The sequence below is a fragment of the Bombus vancouverensis genome, chromosome 4, assembly GCF_051014615.1.
Source record: "Bombus vancouverensis nearcticus chromosome 4, iyBomVanc1_principal, whole genome shotgun sequence".
Lineage (NCBI taxonomy): Eukaryota > Metazoa > Arthropoda > Insecta > Hymenoptera > Apidae > Bombus > Bombus vancouverensis.
The window spans coordinates 1,242,794-1,263,205 of record NC_134914.1 but is presented as its reverse complement, the minus strand read 5'-3'; the positions used below and the strand labels follow the sequence as shown (position 1 = coordinate 1,263,205).

Genomic DNA, 20,412 nt, shown 5'->3' with positions numbered 1-20,412 from the left:
AATACTTGCTTTATTTCTGTTTCAATTCACTTTAAACGGAAGGTGGTCACTTATTGTATTGTAAACTTAACTGAGCACTAGACATATGTCTGCACGCTTCGGCAGTCGACGACAGAATGAAAATCTAAATATAATAGAAAATGTGTGAGCAGATTTAGCCAGATGTAGTTATGGAGGAAGAAAGCAGTATAGGGGTCCATGGCCGTAAAGAAAGTTCCAAGGTGGAAGCGCATATGTTAGCCGCATGGCGTGCGAAACGACGTCCGAGGCCAGGACGTCGTAGAAGAATAAACCCTGAAGAAAACTTTCCCTTCCGAGGACCCCGACACATATAAAAAAGGAAACCTGGAGAAGCTCAATGTTCGACCGTTTACGGAGAGACGCGATCGCAAGGAAGCGCGCCAACGAGAGTCGTAAATTCCCGTTACGATTTGCTAATCAACGCCACGAAATGATCGATTCCCTATTTCGGTTAGGATAATAGAGATGGTTGAATTGATGCTAACACTTTGTTAACAAATTAAAATATACACTTTATTTCTAACAGCTTCAAATATGACAAGTTTGCGAATGTATCGCGTGTACAAAGATTTGTGATCGCAAATTAAGATGTTGACGGGTCAAAAAAAGTAAAGCAATTCAAACTTCTGTGACGATGATGCCTCGGAAGAAAACAGGTGTATCTAAGGGCACGAGATAAGCGGATTCGTTGATGACAATTTTTCGTTAGGAAACGGACATCTCTGCTAATTAGCTTAGCTACAAGATTGGTAAGTGTGCTAGCCGCCCCCGAGAGAAAGTTGCTAGTGGGAGGCATCATATGTGGAAAAAACCAGACTTCCCGTACTTTCCTAGAGTAGACAATAAATTTAAGGAATACTTCAAATTAAAAAGACATTTGTGTAGTATCGGGGAAAAGGGCCTAAGAAACATCGAGTTAACCATGGACAATGTCGCGAGAGCCGAGGCGCTGTTGGGTCTATTAATGTGTCCTCAGTCTTTTCAAGTGCATAGTTTCGTAGAAAAGACCTACGTGACCCTGGCCACGAGCGTCTGCGGAACACGTGTGTGGTGGGCCTAGCAAAAAACAAAAGAGATGCTACAACGGCCAGAATGCGAGTTGAGAAGCGCAGTGTGAGTTGAGAGGTCACAGAATGTGAATCGAGAAGTCAGAGAGTGCGAGTGGAGGAGCGGGATAGTATGATAATAAGACGTACGACGATAATGTAATCGGTCCTTTTGTTATTGAGTATCGCTTATTAAACTAAACTTAACTCTGAATATAACATCATTACTTGTCCTTACTCTAAGATCCATAACTCTAAGATTTGTTTAGTCTGAAGGACCTTAACTAGAAAACTGTAGAGATGTATGGTGAGTCCTTAAGCTTATTGAGTGTATGCAATAAAGATTTTTAGACATCTGGCGGCCATCTTGTCCGAGGAACAGAGTCCGCTTTGTGTAGCAGACCACGGGACATAACACTCAAATCACTCAGATCACTTCGTTCAATTCAGTCAGTCAGTTCAGTTCGATCAGTATCGACATCGCATGAGCTCGACGTGCATCACGTTACGTATTTCGACCTAAAACCACGCGCACTAGTCATCTAAATAAACCTTGTTGAAGTTAAACACCGAGTGCTTTAATAACACCCTACACGTCCTCCACCTCAAATTGGTGACCCCGACGTGATCAGAAGTGAAAAGAGGTGCACGTGTAGCGCAACTTAAACAGTGTTTCCGCGAGTCAAGAGTCTTGGAAGTGACTAGCACCAACGGGGCTAAGCAAGCGACGAACATGAACGACAGAGTAGACACGGTCAGTATATCGCTCCGTATACTGCAGTTCTTGATGCTGGAATCACAGTTCGAGACTATCCGCATTACCAACGACAAGGCAAAATTCCACACCACCGCCGTGGATCTTACCGAACGGTATATACAGCTAGTCGAGGACATACTGTTCTACCCGCCGGAGAGAGGGCGGACCGCGCAAATAAGTGCCATTCTCCCTGTAACTGGATCCAGAGAAACGCGAGCAGACATCCACGAACGCGGCGTATGACAACGGTGTGACATCAATCCATATCAGAGACCAAGGCCACACATCGCGGGTACGATGACAACCAGATATCTACGCATTCTTAGCGCGTACTCTCAATAGTCTTAGGGACCCACCATCAATCTGGGCATTTTCATAATTAAGGTCCTTCAGACCAAACAAGATTCTTTTATTTCAAGTGTCCTTTACATTTATTGTTTACCACGGGAAGATACGGGAAACTTGGTTTTTCTCACTTTCGGCATCTTCCGTTAGCAACATTCTCTCGAGAGCGGCTAAAATCCGTCCTAGTCCACCAACCTTCTTATGATCCAATCGAAAGCAATGTCTATTGCCCTCACTTTTCTAGCCAAAATTGTCCTTAACGAATCAGCTCATCTCGTGTCCTTAGACACATCCATTACTAGCTTTCCTCCGCCACATCATCGTCACTAAGCTTCACTTATTCTCTATCTTTAGAATAGTCAACATCTCTTTACCGAGTTTCTACCCTTAGACCAGTCGCGTACTTAAGTTATACATACGCATCAGTGTAATTAAGTTCTACATAAAGTTGTTGAAGTGAATTGTGATTTATAATAGTCAATTCAATAGTCAAATTGAAAAGATATTCCATAATAATAAAACTGTTGAATTGTTATAAAATAAAAATATGAAAATATAAAAAAATTATTTATAATGTAAAACTTTGAAGCATTCTATACATAGCTGAGGTTGGTCGGGACAATTTGGACAATAAGTTGTTGTTTTCTTCCAATTCTTTTGTGCCTTTGTTCGGTTCATTCGATGTCTTTTATTTGCATGTGGCAGCACTCAACAGCAAATACCACCACTCGACACTAACTAGGACCGGACGACGGTAGCGCAATGGTGTTAGCGCCTTAGGTTACGAATGTTCGGGACCCGGGTTCGAATCCCGGCGCCCGTAGTTCGATTTTTCTTCCATGGCACATAAATGAGAAGAAAGCAGCAGTAGCTTGTAGCGACGTCTACATCTTCAGCCAGCAGCTACAAGTATCACGAACAACTACACCTCATGCATAACATAGTTTGCATGCGCGTCTAATGCTTCTTCCGGAATCATTTTTCCGAACGGCAATATTATGCTGACTCCGTCGAAAACAAGGGTTTTTTGTATTTTCAGACAACCCTAATAATTTTGCAACTAATAATTGTCTAAATATTCTAATATTTATATTTTTTCTTGTTGCAATTTTGTAATTCGTTGAAGCGTTTACAAGAGAAATTCCCAGAAGGAATTGAATGCCAAGTTTTCTGTACCATTTGATTCCTTTTCTAATTGTGCTGGCAAAGAAACCATTTAGTCGGAATAATCTATACCACACTTTCCTTCATTATATTCAACAGCAGCTAGTGGTTTTAATGTTGCGAACAAATGAAACGAAAGATCAGTCTTGAGACCACCACTTGGGCGACTCGCATTACTAAAATATCGGTGGGAGCACCTAGCGGAGAACGCTTGGTACTGCTGTACGCGTGGCCTAACGGAGATTTCGTTGAAAACACGCGTGGCAGTCAACGTGTTAAAGGAAGTTATTTCATTTACACTAGTTTTAAGAAATTGTAGCGGCGCTCGACAGTAACAACTTTCCAACAGTTTCTATCCCGTGGCTCGCTACACAAAGACCCTATTCTGCGGACAACATGATTGCTAGATGTCGATACATCCTCACAGAATATTTTCAGCTAGCCTAAGGACCCGCTATAAAGTTTAGGACTTATTTAGCTAAGATTTTCCAGACGAACAAATAGTCTTTGTCTTAACAGTCCCTAAATCTACCACTTACTACGAGAAGATACGGGAAATTTGCTTTTCTCATATACAATGCTTCCCGTTAGCAACTTTCTCTAAAGGGCGGTTAGCATCCTTCTCCAACCACGAACACAGAAATTAACTAATTAACAGCAACGTCCATTTCCCTCACTTTCCTCAACGAATTCGATGATCTCGTATCCTTAGACACACTCCATCATAGTTTCCCTCTGCAGCATCATCGTGACGGAAAGTCAGTCGTTAGACGCCCGTTCGAGTCGATAGTTGGTAGTTAGCAGTAATAATTGATCCGAGTTTCCCGACATCTTAAGCAATTGTCACGTAAAATAAAAAAAAGGAAATTTCAGATGTAAAGAAAAATAAAATATAAAAAAAAATAAAAAGAGAATTTATTTTTGAACACTTGGTTTACACTAATTACGATTTGGTTGTGAACTCCAGCCGTAACTTTCCAAGACTGAAACTCTTACAATTTGACTTTCGATCGGATCTGTTTCTTTTTTCTTTGTCACCCCTCAATATCCCCACTATCCTCCCGTTTGTTAGGCGACCGTTGCCACTGTAACGTCAATTCACATCAGAGACCAAACCACACACCGCGGACAGGATGGCACCGAGATTTTTTTTTTTTTATGTATTTGTTGAAATTACAATCAATTCTCGCGTTGAGAATTTTCAGTAATTTTTCTGGCGTAGCGCAGTGACATGGCTGATTATTTATAATAAGTTAATACTTATTATAGATAAGTATAATTTATAAGCATTATAAGTAAGTGAATGTGCTTAATTTGGATAACTAAATGAATATAGCGCTTAGGTCTAGCGGGTACTGCCTCTTCAGCCTGCGAATCTGGTCCGTCGTATCAAGTAGTCCGGTGATTAGGGGGTTTCGGTGTTTGTTGACTCTTTTGCTATATCTGTCGCTATATTTTGCTATTTCCTCTTTGACTGTGGGTATCTTGAGGTCGCGATGGATTGTTTCGTTGGTGACATATCAAGGTGCGTCTATTAAGGATCTTAGCGTTTTCGATTGGAAGCGTTGAAGTATTTCAGTGTTGGAGTTACTTGCTGTTCCCCATAGTTGGATTCCGTAGGTCCAGACAGGTTTTATTACGGTCTTGTAGAGGGTAATTTTATTTTGTATGTTTAGTTTGGAGCGTCGGCCCGTGAGCCAATAGAATTTTTTTAGTTTGTCCTTTAGTTGCTTCGTTTTATCTGAGATGTGTTTCTTCCACGTTAGTCTCCTGTCCAGGGTCATGCCCAGGTATCGGACTGAGTCCCTGCTAGGAACTGTTGCATTGTTGATGGTGACCTGGGGGCAGGTTTGTTTTCGGAGCGTGAAGGTTACATGTGAGGATTTCTTTTCGTTAATTTTGAAGCCCCATTTGTGAAACCACTTTTCCATGGAGTCGAGACTTCGCTAGAGAGTGGATGAGGCTATTACCGGGTCTGCGTGGGTAGCTAACAGCGCTGTGTCGTCTGCAAATGTCGCTATTGTTATCTCGTTTGATATAGGTAAGTCGGCAGTGTAGATGGAGTACAGTAGGGGTCCGAGGACACTACCTTGGGGTATGCCGGATTCTATTGGGAATGTTGCGGAGGTGGCGTCTAGGCATTTAACCATGAATTTTCTATTGGTTAGGTAGGATTTTAGGATGGAGTAGCAGGGGTTAGGTAGGATCTTTTTAAGCTTGTATAGTAGCCCTTCATGCCATACTTTGTCGAATGCCTGTTGGATGTCTAGGAAAACCGCTGAGCAATATTTTTTCTTTTCGAGTGTTTGGCTGATCGTATGGGTTATGCGGTGGATTTGCTCTACTGTTGAATGTTGTTTTCGGAAGCCGAATTAGTGATCTGGGAGTGTTTTCAAGTTCTCTAGGAGTGGAAGGAGTCGATTCGTCGAATAGTTTAGGCAGGGTAGGTAAAAGACTGATTGGGCGATAGGAGCTGGTTTCGTATATCGGTTTACCGGGTTTAGGGATGAGGGTAATCAATGAGATTTTCCACGCCTTAGGATAGTGTTCAAGGCGAAGGATAGCATTAAAAATCGATGTAATGAGTGCGATCCCTTTTATGGGAAGTTCCTTGATTGCTTTATTGCCTATTAGGTCGTGCCCTGCTGCTTTCTTGGGATTTAGGCGACTGACTGTTTCTATAGTCTCTGCAGAAGTGAAGGATTCGATAGGAGGGGACATTTGGAAGGGGGTGTGCAAGTATTCAGTAACGTCCGCCGCAGCTTTGGGGGAATGGGGTTTGAATACTTTAGACAAGTATTTAACAAACAGGTCGGCTTTTTCTATAGGGCTTCGCGCCCATCCACCTTGCGGAAGGCGGATTGGTGGGATTATTTGTGGGGGGCGTGTGAGTTTCCTGGAGGCCTTCCATAGTGAGTAGTTGGAGTCGGCTGTGGGGGATAAGCTGGCGAGGTATTTTTGGAAACAGTCGTTTTTATAATTTTTTATGGTTTCGGATAGCTTTCTAGTTGCGTTGTTTAGTTTGCGTTTGTCATCCGGTGTTCTATGGGTCTGCCATACTCTTCTTAGTCTACGTTTTTCTGCTATTTTTTTTAGTATGTATTGGGGATATTCTTGTTTGCTGATAGACGTCTTTGTCGGTGTGGAGAGGCGGATGGCGTTTATTATGCTCGTGTTTAAGTATTCCGTGGCTGCTTTCACTAATTTCCGTGATTTCTTCCTTAGTTTTTAGTGAAGTTAAGGCTGAAGTTGAGTGTGTAAAGACTTCTCTAAGAGCTGCCAGTTGGTGTGTTGGTTGTGAATGGAGCCATTAGGTGTATTTTCGATAATTGTTGAACTGACTGTTGCTATCACGGGGGAATGATCGGAGGAGAGATCAGCCGAGGAGTTGATTTGGACGTGTCTTGATGAGATATTTTTAGTTACGAAGAAGTCGAGAAGGTCGGTTATTTTGTTGGTGTCAGTGGGCCAGTATGTGGGTTCGTATGTGGTGAGGTAGTTGAGGTTGTTGGTTATTATGCTGTTTAAGAGGTTTTTGCCTCTTGCTGTAACCAGTCTGCTGCCCCATTGGGTGTGCTTGGCGTTATAGTCTCCTCCAGCTATGAATTTATTGCCCAGGGTGTCCAGGAAGTTATCAAAGTCTTCTTTGGCGATGGAGTGTCTGGGAGGGCAGTATATTGCTGAAGTGGTGATTGTGCCATGACAGTCTTCTATTGCTACGTTTGTTGCTTGGAGGTAGTCTTTCTGGAATGATGGAAGTTCGTAGTGCTTAATACTTGCTTTGATTATGATTCCGGTGCCACCGTGGGCCTTTCCGCTGGGGTGTTGGGTATGGTAGAATTTATAACCATTTATTTTCAGATAGTTTTTGTCGGTGAAGTGGGTTTCCGATACGAGCATTACGTCGATTTGCTGGTGTTTTAGGAAGAGTTCTAGTTCAAGTTTGTGTTGCGCTAGACCGTTGGCGTTCCAAAGAGCTATGCGCCTTGGTTTTATTTTGCGTCGGGGCGTATTAATTTATCCATGATGAGTGTTAGTAGCGATAGCAAATTATTTATTTGCTCTGATTGTTTCTCTATTAGCTTTTCAAGCCTAGAAAAGTTGTCTGTGTTAGGTGAGTTGGGGACACTATTTTGGGAAAGATCCCTTTGGCTATTCGGGTTATTTTGGATGCCTTGTACTGCTTGGGCATAGGAGGTTGAGGTGGTGATGAATTTGGTAGGACTGGGTGCTTGGTTGGTTGAGGGGATTGGGGTAGTCGTGAATTTCGGCGGGCTGGGTGTTTGGTTGGTTACCTCTTTTGCTCTGAGTTTAGGGTACCTGTTTGTGTATAGAGTTTTATAGGCTGAGCAGCCTTTATAGTTGGCAGAATGGTCACCTTGACAGTGGATGCATTTCGCTGAGGTTTCCGGTGATTTAGCGCACTGGTCAGTGGAGTGAGTGCCTGCACATTTAACGCAGCGGAAGGTATGGTTGCAGTATTTCTGCGTGTGACCGTACCTTTGGCACCTTTTGCATTGCACTATTTCTTTTTTCACAAGCGGTGGTTCGAATTTTACTATTGCGTTCATTAGGCGACTGATGTTGTAAATTTCCTTATTGTTAGTCTTTTGTTTTATGTCTATGAAAAATAAGGATAACGGGTCTTTCGAGACTCTATGCCTTATATTACTTACATTGATGACTTCGTGGCCGAGTTTTGAGAGTTCGTATTTGAGTTCGTCTATGTCTGCTGAGTGGTGGATGTTGCGTAGGACCACTCGGAAAGGTCTTTCTTGTTTGAGTTGGTACGTGTGAAAGTTGGCGTTCAATGTCTTAAGCAGTTTGGTGATTTTTCTGTATGCGTCAGGGGTTGTCAGCAGAATTTTTACTTTGTTGTTGTTAATCTTCATTTTGTAGTCGTCCTTGGAGATATCTCTCTCTAAGGACTTGATCATTGTTTGTATGTCGATGACATCATCCACAAATATTGGTGGGGGAGGGGGGATTCTCTGTGCTTGTTGGTTTGGCGGCGGGTCTGCGATTTCCATGGCGTCGTTAGTGGATTGCAATACGGCGAACCTGTTGTGGGTGTTTATTTGTATCGTTGATTGTTCGTTCCGGGTATCGATCGTGTTTGGTTTTGATGTTTCTATTTTCCGTTTCTTTGTAATATTAGCGTCGTTGGTGCGGAGAGTTCTGCTGCACTTCTGTCACGGGGGAGGTAGCGCGGGGTAGTTGCGAGTTTGCTCAGAAGAGCCTGGTCGCGATTGCTGGGCCATCATCGAGCTAGTCAATTCAAAATGAATTACTAGTCGTGAGACTATGAGGCTAGTATTCGGGTTGGGGTTAGGTGCGTGGGATTTTCTTCTCCCTAAAGGGTAGGAAACACTTGGCTGTGTTCACTTTCGACGGTTGGGCGACACGTATTGTTTTCGGACTACACTGGGCACTGGAGACACGTCTGCACGCTTCGGCACTCCACAGCGAACTGAGGATGGCACCGAGATGTCTGCAGATTCTTGGTGCGCACCCTCAATAGTCTTAAGTACCCACCAGGGGCCTTGGCATTTTCATAGTTAAGGTCCTTCGGACCAAGCGAGTATTTCCTGTCTTAGATTTCCCTTTGCGTTTATTGTCTACCACGTGTTAGCTTAGAAAGTTGGTTTTCTTCACATCTGGTATGTTCCGTTAGCAACTTTCTCGCGAGGGCGGCTCGCGAACCCTTCCTGGTTCACCAACCGTCTTATTATCCAATCGGAGACGGTGTCTTCCAAAATTGCAACTTCCTTAACCAAAATTGTCATCAACAAATCCGATAGTCCCGTGTCCTTAGACACACCCACCCCTAGCTTTCCTCAGACACAGTATCGTCAGTAAGACTTCACTTATTCTGTATCCTTAGAATAGTCAACATATCTTTACCGGTCTCTACTCTTATAACAGTCGCGTACTTAACGTATCAGTGTAACTAAGTCTTACATAACGTGGTTGGAGTGAATTGTGATTTATGTTAATTCAGTGTGTATTCCGTTGTGATTGCTGAATTCGTAATAAAGTTTAATTAAAACAAAATTAATAGGTGTGTTACGACTTAGCTATTTTATTTCATCAACCAACCCCAAAAATTACGTGACACCACACACGCCTTCTTCTAGAACATTCGGCGGAAGGACCGTTGGGATATCGATAGCTCGGCGATATACATTGTCGCCGAGTGCTGCCACATCATTATCTCCATCATCAGTCCATCGGATTTTAAGTGTGCCGGTCGTGACACATACGCCGTAAAGACATAAACAAATACAGGTTTCCACTTTCATTTTTTTGTTTTACTAGAATGAGGGAATAGTCTAAACCATGTCTAAACTAAACGCACCATGTGCCATCCCGAAACTCAGTTTTCGTGGATTCATTATCAGACTATTCTTACACATCCTTTAATATTACTAATGTATCTAATTCTGGCTTATCATAATGCATTAATTTACTATTTGTTTCATAGAAACTTTATTTTAAGATGAACCATATTCAAAAATGTAAAAAGAGAGATTTGAAGATAGGATATACTTACATGTTGATGACGCCCTGTAATAGATGAGTTAGAAAACGATGAATAATTAGGAGTTTCGTATTTGTAAAAATACAAATATCTGATACAATGTGTCGCACCGACCCAACTTGCTGTGACACATATTGTGACGCACACTCCAAAATATATCTGAAATCATAACATACCAACATCTTGAAAAGTAATTAATAGATATATTTTTCAAATTCTACGAGCCATAAAAATCCATGTTCAATTTATGTATAAAATTAATCAAAACGATTTTTTTGTCATTTTTGTAAGTTTTATAATTCCGTAACATGTAGGAGAACGAACAAAAAAGAATGAAAGTGCTTATCAGTCAGGATAGAAGAAATAAATAAGCAGTCAACATGTTTCCAAAAAGTAACAAAGGAATTGTACTCTAACAATATATAAAGCGCTATAAAAGTAATATTATTATAATATAATAATAATAATATTATATAATATAATATTAACATGATTATTGATTATGGAAGAATAAGCTAAAGCTAAAATTTTAGAATAAACTTCTGTTATATGAAGATCCATACTAAAGTTTTCTGACAGTATAGTAAAAGTGACTTTAACCACTGTAAGAAAATGGTATAAACAAATGAAATGATAGATTGTTATTTTTAAACTGAAAGAAGCAGCATAAAAGATTTGTTCATTTTTAAAAAGTGAGATTGCTTCAATCATATACATACAAATAAATAAATATTAGAAATCAATAGACCTTTTTTGCAGATTCGGCGCAACAAGATGCGTAACAAGTGGATAAGGAGTTGGGCCTTTGTTGATAAGTAACTGGTGGTACTGTCACATGAGGCTGAACTTGAGTTTGATTTGTATTGTGCCCTTGATTATCTGCACTTCCTCCAGAACCAACTCCACTTCTAGTTGTTTCCAAAGAACGACAACTCGGTACAGAATCACCACAGCCACCACTAACGCTACATCCTTGTTGCTGTTCACAGCCTACACATTTATATCAAATAATTATAATTGAAATAAAATTCTTTTCAAGGACGCTTACAATTCAAGTAACAAACATCATGTAAACCAGTCTTATTATAGTTACACTGAATTTATAATTTGATATTATAAGTATGTGTGACGCGAGATATAAATTCTTTAAAATTTACATTATATTATCTATAATATTTATTATATTGTGACTGAGTAAAACATTTTTTTTTAATTTTAAATGACAATCGTTGTTGGTTTTCACGAAATTTTGTGTTCACGAAATTAGATAGTTCTTCCAAAAATATTTCATGTAAGGGACATACGCAAATGATTTTGTTACGAGCATCATATCGTTATTCTACACTTTTGGAGCAGCGAAGATCTACAAAAACAATAGGTACAAAATTGATCTTAATCTTCAATTGAAGGTCAAATTTGGAGGAAGGAAAACGAGATCGATGTTAATGAAGTCGACACTGATGTACGTGGTAGTGATAAAAGTCGATTAATCTTTTTTCAAAATTCAGAGATTCATCCGTTACGGGCTTCCTACGTACTCGCGTAAATACAGGCCAGTTGGAAGTACAATTAATTGACCCTAACATGACCGTACAAGGAATCCTAATACACTTCGCGAGGAAGAGCACAGAATAGTACGTGAGAGAATCAGCGAATTAATCAGAGCCAAAAATCATAAGGCCTAGTGATTCACCGTTCGCGAGTCCTATGTTACTCGCGAAGACGAACGACGGTTCAGGTAGATTGAGTGTAGATTTTCGAGAACTAAATAAAAATGCGGTCGCGGATCGGTGTCCTTTACCCCTTATTGCGGATCAAATCGCGAGATTGCAAAAGCGAGATATTTTATTAGTCTGGGCATGGCCAGCGGGTTTCTCCAAATCCCTATTCATCTTAATTCTAGGAAATATACAGCGTAGGTTACCCTCGATGGACAATTTTCACAATAAGTTGTTGTTTTCTTCAAATCCTTTTGTGCCTTTGTTTGGCCCATTGGACGTCTTTTATTTGCATAGCATGGTTGCGTGCGCGTCTAGTGTTTCTTTCGGAATCGGTTTTTCCGAACGGCGATATTGCGCTGACTCCATCGAAAACAAGGACTTTGCATTTTTGACAACCCTAATGATTTTGCGACTAATACTTGTCTAAATGTTCTAAGGTTTATGCTCTTCCTTGCTGCAATTTTGTAAACCATCAAGGCGTTTACCACAGAAATCCTCAGAAGGAGTCGCATGCTAGATCTTCTGTACCATTTGATCCTTTTTCTAATATTGGTGACGTAAGGAACCATTTGGTCGGAATAATCTGTACCACACGTTCCTTCGTTATGTTCAACAACAGTTAGTGGTTTTAATGCGGCGAACTAACGAAACGAGAGATCATTTTTGAGATTCCCTTGAAAACACGCGTAGCAACCAACGTGCCATTCGTACGTTGTTGTTTATTTTGATGAGGTTCTGGTAATTGCCGACTCCATGGATCAAGCTCTGGCAAGATTGTACACCGCGTTAAATACACTCGTAAACGCCGGATTTTCTTCTAATTTTTCTAAATGCTCGTTCCCAAACATATCGGTACTCTATTTGGGACATGTAATTCATGGTACAGAGGTTCGCCCCAGCCCGGGCGGGATGCAGGCCTTGAGTTCTTTACCTAAACCAACGACCGTCGCACAGTATAGACAGTTCATGGGTTTAGTTCCTTACGTCCGAGAATTCGTCTCTAAATTTTCATAGGTAACGAAGCCTCTATGCACACTTACTTCCGGTAACAAAAACGAACTTGGACAGATAACGCGAGAGGATGAGGCGAGGGTTAGTTTCTGTCCTAACGGATGCTTTGGTGTTGATGATGTTTGCCCCTAATTACTCGATAGAGTTACATACCGACGCTGGTTTGGATGTATATGGGGTTACTTTAATGCATAAGGTTGACGGTGAAAATAGAGTGGTAGGATATTATAGTAAAGGACCTAGCCCTACGGAATCTAGGTATTTTTCATATGAACTAGAGACGTTAGCAGTTGTTACACGCTGTTAAACATTGTCGCCGCTATTTACATGGACGAGAATTTCTTGTTGTTACTGATTGTAATTCCTTGAAGGCATCTAGTAACGGGGTGAATTTAAATGACCGGGCTTATAGGTGGTGGGCTTACTTACAAACTTTTACTTTCGACATTATGTATCAAGGAGGTAAACGAAAGGCCCACGTAGGTTTCTTCTCGCGAAACCCCGTAGACTTGGATCACCGTACGATCAACAAAGTCGTAGAGAAGGAAATCAATCCGACCGAAATCCCCGAAGATTGGCTATTAGCGGTACAACATCGCGAACTCCGAATTTCTGAGATCGTCAGTAAAGTGCAGAACGAGGAGCTCACGGAAGATATTGCGAATACGTATGAATTACGGTCCGGTACTCTTCATCGCAAAATACAGAGAAAAGGCAGAACTCTCTGCTTGCCATTGTCTCCAGAGGTTTTAGGTGGTTCGTTATTAACTATGTGCAACAGTCAATTATGCACTTAGGTTGGGATAAAACGCTCGAGAAACTATACGAGCATTACTGGTTCGAAGGAATGGCGAATCGGTAGTGTCCATACTCGTAGTATCCGGCCGTATCTTCGTTATAACACAACGATGGCCAACTCCAAGGGAGGTCTATCAAACGCCCACAACCCTGTTCCTGACTCTTCTCCGATATATATATAATAATGTATCTGGCATATCTACATGCAATAATAGATGCTATTTTTTCTATATCTGACTGCAAAATGTAAGCATATTATAAATAAAGTGAATTCCGAAACTAATGGAACTTTAACATTTCCTTCCAAAACGGAATTGAAAAGAATTGGAAATTCTTTTTAAAAAACGATTGAATTGCAACCCATTGTTTCTTTGAAATCTTTTATCTTCATAATAATTAGAATACGATACAATATAAAATTGAATTTCAAAGTTAAGGTCAATTTTGCTGCTACTTTTTGCAAATTTTTACCGTGTCAGAAATATAGAATAATGCTGAAATGTTCATGATAAATCATTTTCGAACAGGCTGTATATACAGGGTGGTTGGTAACTGGTGGTATGAGCGGAAAGAGGGTGATTCTACGCGAAAAAAGAAGTCGAAAATATAGAATAAAAATTTTTTTTTCTTTTTTTTTTAATTTTTCCATCGAGACAACGATCTACAGTGAGATCCGTTATAACGTACCGCACGCGTACCGAGCGAAAATTCAAAGTCGATTTTCTCGAAAACAAAGCCTCAAACGAAAAATTTGTATTCTATATTTTCGACTTCTTTTTTCGCGTAGAATCACCCCCTTTCCGCTTGTACCACCAGTTACCAACCACCCTGTATATTTATTTATATACATATATGTATACAAAAAATAATACATGTACATATATATTTGTAGCGGCACATGATTTAGAGAACAATTCAAATTCTGTTGTTGTTGTTTTGCCTCGGAGTATCAAGACCGTTAGGTTACAAGTAATATAAGAACAAATAAACTCCGGGCAAAAGAATGTCACTGCTACATGCAACCGTCAAATGTAGACGAATTCGAATTTTCCGGTTCTCCCTCCACCAGTATAAATAAATGGCCGCGATCGCAAGGAATGAATTACAGTCAGTTGTCGATCAGTTATCAACCAGTTATAAACGAATTATCCGCGATTTAATTAACGAGTCATTAGCGATCCTATTTTACGACTTATACACTGTCTTAACAAATCGGTTAGTACGAGCGTCTTTGCGAACATTATCTGTATACTAATTTATCATTTTAAATATTATATATTCGACGGTTTCAACAACGAGCAATCTCATCCATTAAACCTCACCAACCAACCGCCCTCTACACATAAACCTCTACATATTATTTTATCGACAATTATAATAAAGTATAGAAAGGAAGAATAAATATAATAGTTGTGCTTTTTTTGCTTCTTGTTGCTACATGTAGCAAAATAATTCCAACAATCAAACAGTGCGTTAGAGAAACTTTTTATTCACACTGAGACACCTAATCTCAGGAATATTTGGGTTCTATTCGGTTTCAGACTAACAACACGTATACACTAAAGGAATATGTATCTGTTTCTCTTGCTTCGTGGTGCCGTGTATTTCCCATTTTTCTTTAATCTTCACCGTTTCGAATGGAAACAGGCAACAAACGGCGATTCTTGTTGTAGGAAACAAAAACACAAAAAAACAAAGAAACATTCGACGACAAGCTGCGACATTTGTAAGACATGGAATAGAACATTTTACAAAGTACTATGTATTTAAATATAATTCTCATAAACGTTCAAGTTACTTTACTTGTTACTTACTTACAAGTTACTTACTTACATATACATTATTAGTATCACTACTATTAAGGAAAAAGTAATTGAAAAGATTGGCAATATCGCACAAGAATAACATAAGTATATATCTAGTATACATATATAGACGCAAATTAGAAAAACGCAATATAATGAAAGCTGTAAAAGTAAAAAAGACATAAAAGTGAAATTAGAAGCCATTGTACCGAGAGACATTTTTAGTTGTTTTTGATTAGTTAAATTTTGTTCGTATATTATTTATTTATTTACGTAAATATTTTATTTCCGCATTAAAATATTCTGAAACGATCGATCCAAATTCCACGTGTTCAACTCAGCAATCACTATAATACCATAGTGCTCGAATAAGCCGATGCTGCAAGAAGCGCGAGAGGTCGGCAAGAGTATTTTATGAAATACGGTTGTAAATGTGTTAGCTGTTAGCTGGTACACGGATGAACCTAACGAGAAGTTAGAGAGCCACTAAGATTATTGTAAGCGGCAAAGAACTTGATACGACTTCAGGAAGACAAACAAACCTGATGCAAAATCAGGTAGTCGCAGAAGGGGTTTAGTTTTTGTGGACGAACCCGATGCGAAATCCGAGAAGCCATTGTGTTGTGATTTTCTTCAGATATAGACACATGAGAACGAGCCCAATGCGAAATTAGGAGTCGCAGAAAATGTTAGTATAGGTAACTTTGTTTGATAAAAGTCGACACGATAGTATAAAATCGAGCAATAAAATCGTCTCGTGTAGAGAATGTAATTTAATGTTAGCTTTTTAAAATAAAGGCAGTATGGGTTTTAAACAGATATATTTGTTAATTATTTTCCGCTATCTGTATCTTGAATGTCCATTGACAGCTTATTAGATTGGCAGATTTTTTCTTACGTTTTACGTTTCTTAGTTGTGGCATGTTTTCGATCGCTATTTGACGCTTTCCATTAAATTGTTATAGTGTTGTGTTGTTACTGCCTTGATCTTTGCTAATAGTGTAATTTTGACCAATTTTAGTGATCTTTAATTATATCATATATCAATATCCTTTGTTTTAGCCATTCGGAATTTAAATTTATTGAATAACAGATATACTCGATCTTATATTTACTGAAAATAACAAATATACTAATACACAGGTAACTGAACACATTTTATCAATTTAACGGCTTGAATGAAGCTGATGATAACAAATAATAATTTATACAAAAGCTTTGATTATTGACTCAATTTTGCTTTATTGTAATTCAAAGTCATTGAAATCGATGAGGTCACCCCTATTCCAAATAATAATTATAAAAGTCCTTCAAAAGAGTATAGCAGTTACAAAAAGATTAAGATTATTTCTTTGTCAGATTGACAAAAAAATCTTTAAAACATGCTACATCAAAAAGAACTAAACTTCAATCAAAATATCCATCAGTATATTTACATAAAAATTTCACTTTAAAATTTTAAACAACTAAAAAATAATTATGTCAGAGTCCATGCTAATACCACTGAAATTTACAGAAAATTGTTCTAATCTTGAAAGAGAAGAATGCATATTTCTATACATTACAGTTAAAGAAAAATAAAAGTTATAAAGTAGTATTAAGAGGAATGCACCCTAAAACAAACATTGACACAATCACCAAGGAGTTAAAAGATTTTAATCATTGGATAAAATATAAATAACAGAGTAAAACACAACACAAAGCTACTACCGTTTAATATAAATAACAGAGAAATTTCTTTGACTTTTTAACCTTATCATATTACACAAATTAACATTAACAAATTAAATTATAATATAATACAAACTTTATGCGTTAATGTATGTGTTTCTATTGAGTAGCATAAAATATAGTATGAATATAATATATGTAGTACATTGAATAGACAATTAATATGGACTTACCAGAATTGTCATGAGTAATTTGTCCAGCAGTGTTTTGAGAGCCATGGTTCTGCTGATTGTCACCAAGAATAATACTTGAGGTATGAGTCTGCTGGGGATGAAATATTGTAGGAATATCCCCGACTCCTCTGCTACCCATGTTTAAGTTTGTTCTTTGAAACATGTAACATTTGTTGTCATCACACTTATATAAAAGTATAATATTATTTTACATTAATTCATATGAAATACTTGTGATATACGTATGAAAATGTTAATGAAGTCTGCTGTTGTAAAAGAGTACTGCAGTATAAATGTTAGTACACACAGTATTGTAATATAAACATTAGTACAAAGTCTTCGTAATTCCAAAATCTATTTTACTAAACTTTGAAATTTAATATCTTAGATTAGCATACTTATTATGCTATATACTAAAATATCTCTTATATATTAAAATATCAATATTCTCCAACATAGGTAATATATTGTTTTCCCAACATAGACTGATGAGGTCATTTTTTTCTATAGTTATGTATAGTAAAACTACCTAAATTTATTTGCTAACGTCTATACTTGAAAGATACAAAGTGGTATACAAAATTAACTAATAATAAAGCAACTTTAAACAGGAGTCTGTTTTTACTTCTGTATCTATTTAAAATAACTACTCTGTTATTCACAAAATTTTAGAATTTTATTAATAATCACATTTAATTAAACTTCATCATAATGATAATACTTAAATTTATAAACCTTTACATATACAATTAGTAGAAAATTATAAATAAGTGTACACTTAGTTTAAGATAGTAAATTATTTATAATGATATATTTAATATTTTGAGGGAATTAGAAATAAAAATAATATAGGTGTAAAAAATCTTTATTAATAAAAATGTAACATATCTAGAAACACAAAATAATGAAAGTATTGTTTAAAAATGACACTTATTAATTTATTTTAAGTTAATAATTGATATTTTAAGCTATTATAACCAAATTTAATCTAAAAAATAATAATCTATGTTACTTTTCTTTTTAGCATCCATACACTGATGCTTATAAACAATTTACTGCAGAATACATATATTAAGAAAAATACTAACATTTTGATTTCATAAAGATGTAAAACTTGTTAAAACGCATGAACATTATAAACATGTGCAAAATATTTCATTAACAAGTACAATATCCAAAAGAAAATAAAAATGATTTAAATTTTATAATATACACATACATACATATATTAATTGGTATACATATATATACTTATTAAAATTAATTATTACCAGAATTTATATCAAATAGCTATTGACAACGAATAGAACGTAACTTATGAGAGATAATACTCACATATTTCATATGATATACTACTTACATTGGAATATATTAGATCTTTTTATAGATTATATTATATTAGATCTAGAAATCTAACAAATTTCTTTCTGTGAACTAATAAATTTAACATTTACGAAATATTTATTTTATAAATCTATATTTTTGTGTATATACATGAAGTAATTTCTTCGTTTTTAGGGGAAAACACTGATTAATTATTAGACATAACAATAATGAGAATTTATGTAATTTTTGCGACTTATGAATTAAAATTATATCTACATAAATAATGTATAAATAATTCCTTAAAATTTCTATGTTTAACAAAAGATGAACAAAATATTTTACCTTCTATACTTTTCCCAATTACTTTGATAAAATATGTAAGTAATATTTTTTAACTTTTATGTTCTACGTTAAATATTTTCATCTTTTAAAAAGCATAAAAACTTGCGATTCATACAAGTTAATAAAATGGTATAAAAACGTGTATGATGTTTTATAAACGAGTTTTTTCAAATCACAGAAATTGACATACCTTCTTTACATTTTTCATCGGAGATCATAACATGTCTTAAAGTTGATGTATCCATCGTTCACTATGCATTTAACTGGCTATTACATATCACAAGCACTGTCATTTTAGTTTTATTGTAATTACATCACACGATCGTTTCACTCTTTGTTGCTCCATCAGTTCTTTAGATTAAAATGTTTTATGGCTGCCCTATTAACGGAATCTAATAATGCAGTAGCTAGCAGAGAATTTGTATTCCACTGTCATTCAGTACAGCTTATTATTTTTTAGACTGAATAAAATATATAATTCTTATTATTTATTAAGAAGTAACTTGAGTTACTCGATTACTTGGTTATGAAGAAACACAACATTAGTATAATATCCACATCGACGTTACTTTTTATATAAATTCAATACAACCTATACAAATGATCTTCAAGTAGTTTTAAGTGTGCTATGCTATGTCACGCCATTGATTACTAGTAAACTTTGTACTACCACCCGTTTGGAACACCCTAGTTGCGTCTGCGCTTCGTTCACTTTCTATCTATGTATTTCATTGGGGTTTAAGAGACCATTCAGTGTACTGAATTATTGTGTGTTTATATTTCATTAAATTTAAATTTGCTGAAAAAAGTAATTTCCAGTAAAGTTGATGTTTCTAATCTGGAAACATATGAAACCACTTTTTACAAGTTGTCTAATACATTGCATCTAAGCATAAACATAGCAGCATTAATTTAAAAAGTTATGATATCGAAAGTATTATTGTAGAAGCATTGATCAATCTTATATACCAATTAAGTAATATAATAAAGGCAAAAACATCATTTATTAATCAATTATGTGCTCATTAGTACATGTTAATTATACAATCATTTATAAATGATATACTTTTAAGTTTTACCTTTCTTTATTCAGCATTATTACATACATAAAAGTTTTAAAATAATTTAGATTCGATCTTTCTTTAAAAAGTGATTTTTTTTATTTCGAGTATACATTGTTAAAACGAAAAATGTAAATAAATATGTACATACATACAAGTCACACAATGTAATTTTAAGCATTTAATGTCAGCACTTCTTTACTTATATCATTTGTACAACAAATAATTGTCAGAATTAATCATAGGCATAGAATATTACTATACATTTGCTAAATAATATGTTGTTCACTAAAACTAAACTAAATCTTCGTCACGAAAATTAAATATTTTTAATCTTTCTTCAATCGTAGATACATTTTTATTTAATCCCCCTATTACTCGTATGTATCTATATGGAACATATGAATACTAGCACTTACTGCTAAATGTTCACTATACTGACGGTTTATAAGATCGTGTATCGGTATGATACGCACCCTTGACATCGTACATGATACATTTCTCATATTACCCATAGAAGATATCTCTTGAATATTTCTTGGAATCAATTTTAAAGAACGACTATTTTTC

At 36.8% G+C, this 20,412-nt stretch overlaps 1 protein-coding gene across 2 annotated transcripts in view; it reads right to left on the bottom strand.

Moving 5' to 3' along the window:
- The window catches only part of LOC117161363 (solute carrier family 35 member F3), a 51,188-nt gene extending 31,657 nt beyond the window's left edge, over positions 1 to 19,531 (bottom strand). Inside the window, exons 1-4 of one of the 2 annotated variants that reach the window (XM_033342824.2) lie at positions 18,972 to 19,531; positions 17,114 to 17,265; positions 10,623 to 10,864; positions 9,887 to 10,033 (exon numbers count right to left, since the gene is read on the bottom strand). In XM_033342824.2, coding sequence (XP_033198715.1) covers positions 9,887 to 10,033; positions 10,623 to 10,864; positions 17,114 to 17,252 — 528 coding nt within the window. In that variant the 5' untranslated portion in view covers positions 17,253 to 17,265; positions 18,972 to 19,531. The remainder of the gene's footprint in view (positions 1 to 9,886; positions 10,034 to 10,622; positions 10,865 to 17,113; positions 17,266 to 18,971) is intronic. The other variant, XM_033342826.2, reaches the window with a different exon arrangement.
- Between the last annotated feature and the right edge of the window lie 881 nt (positions 19,532 to 20,412).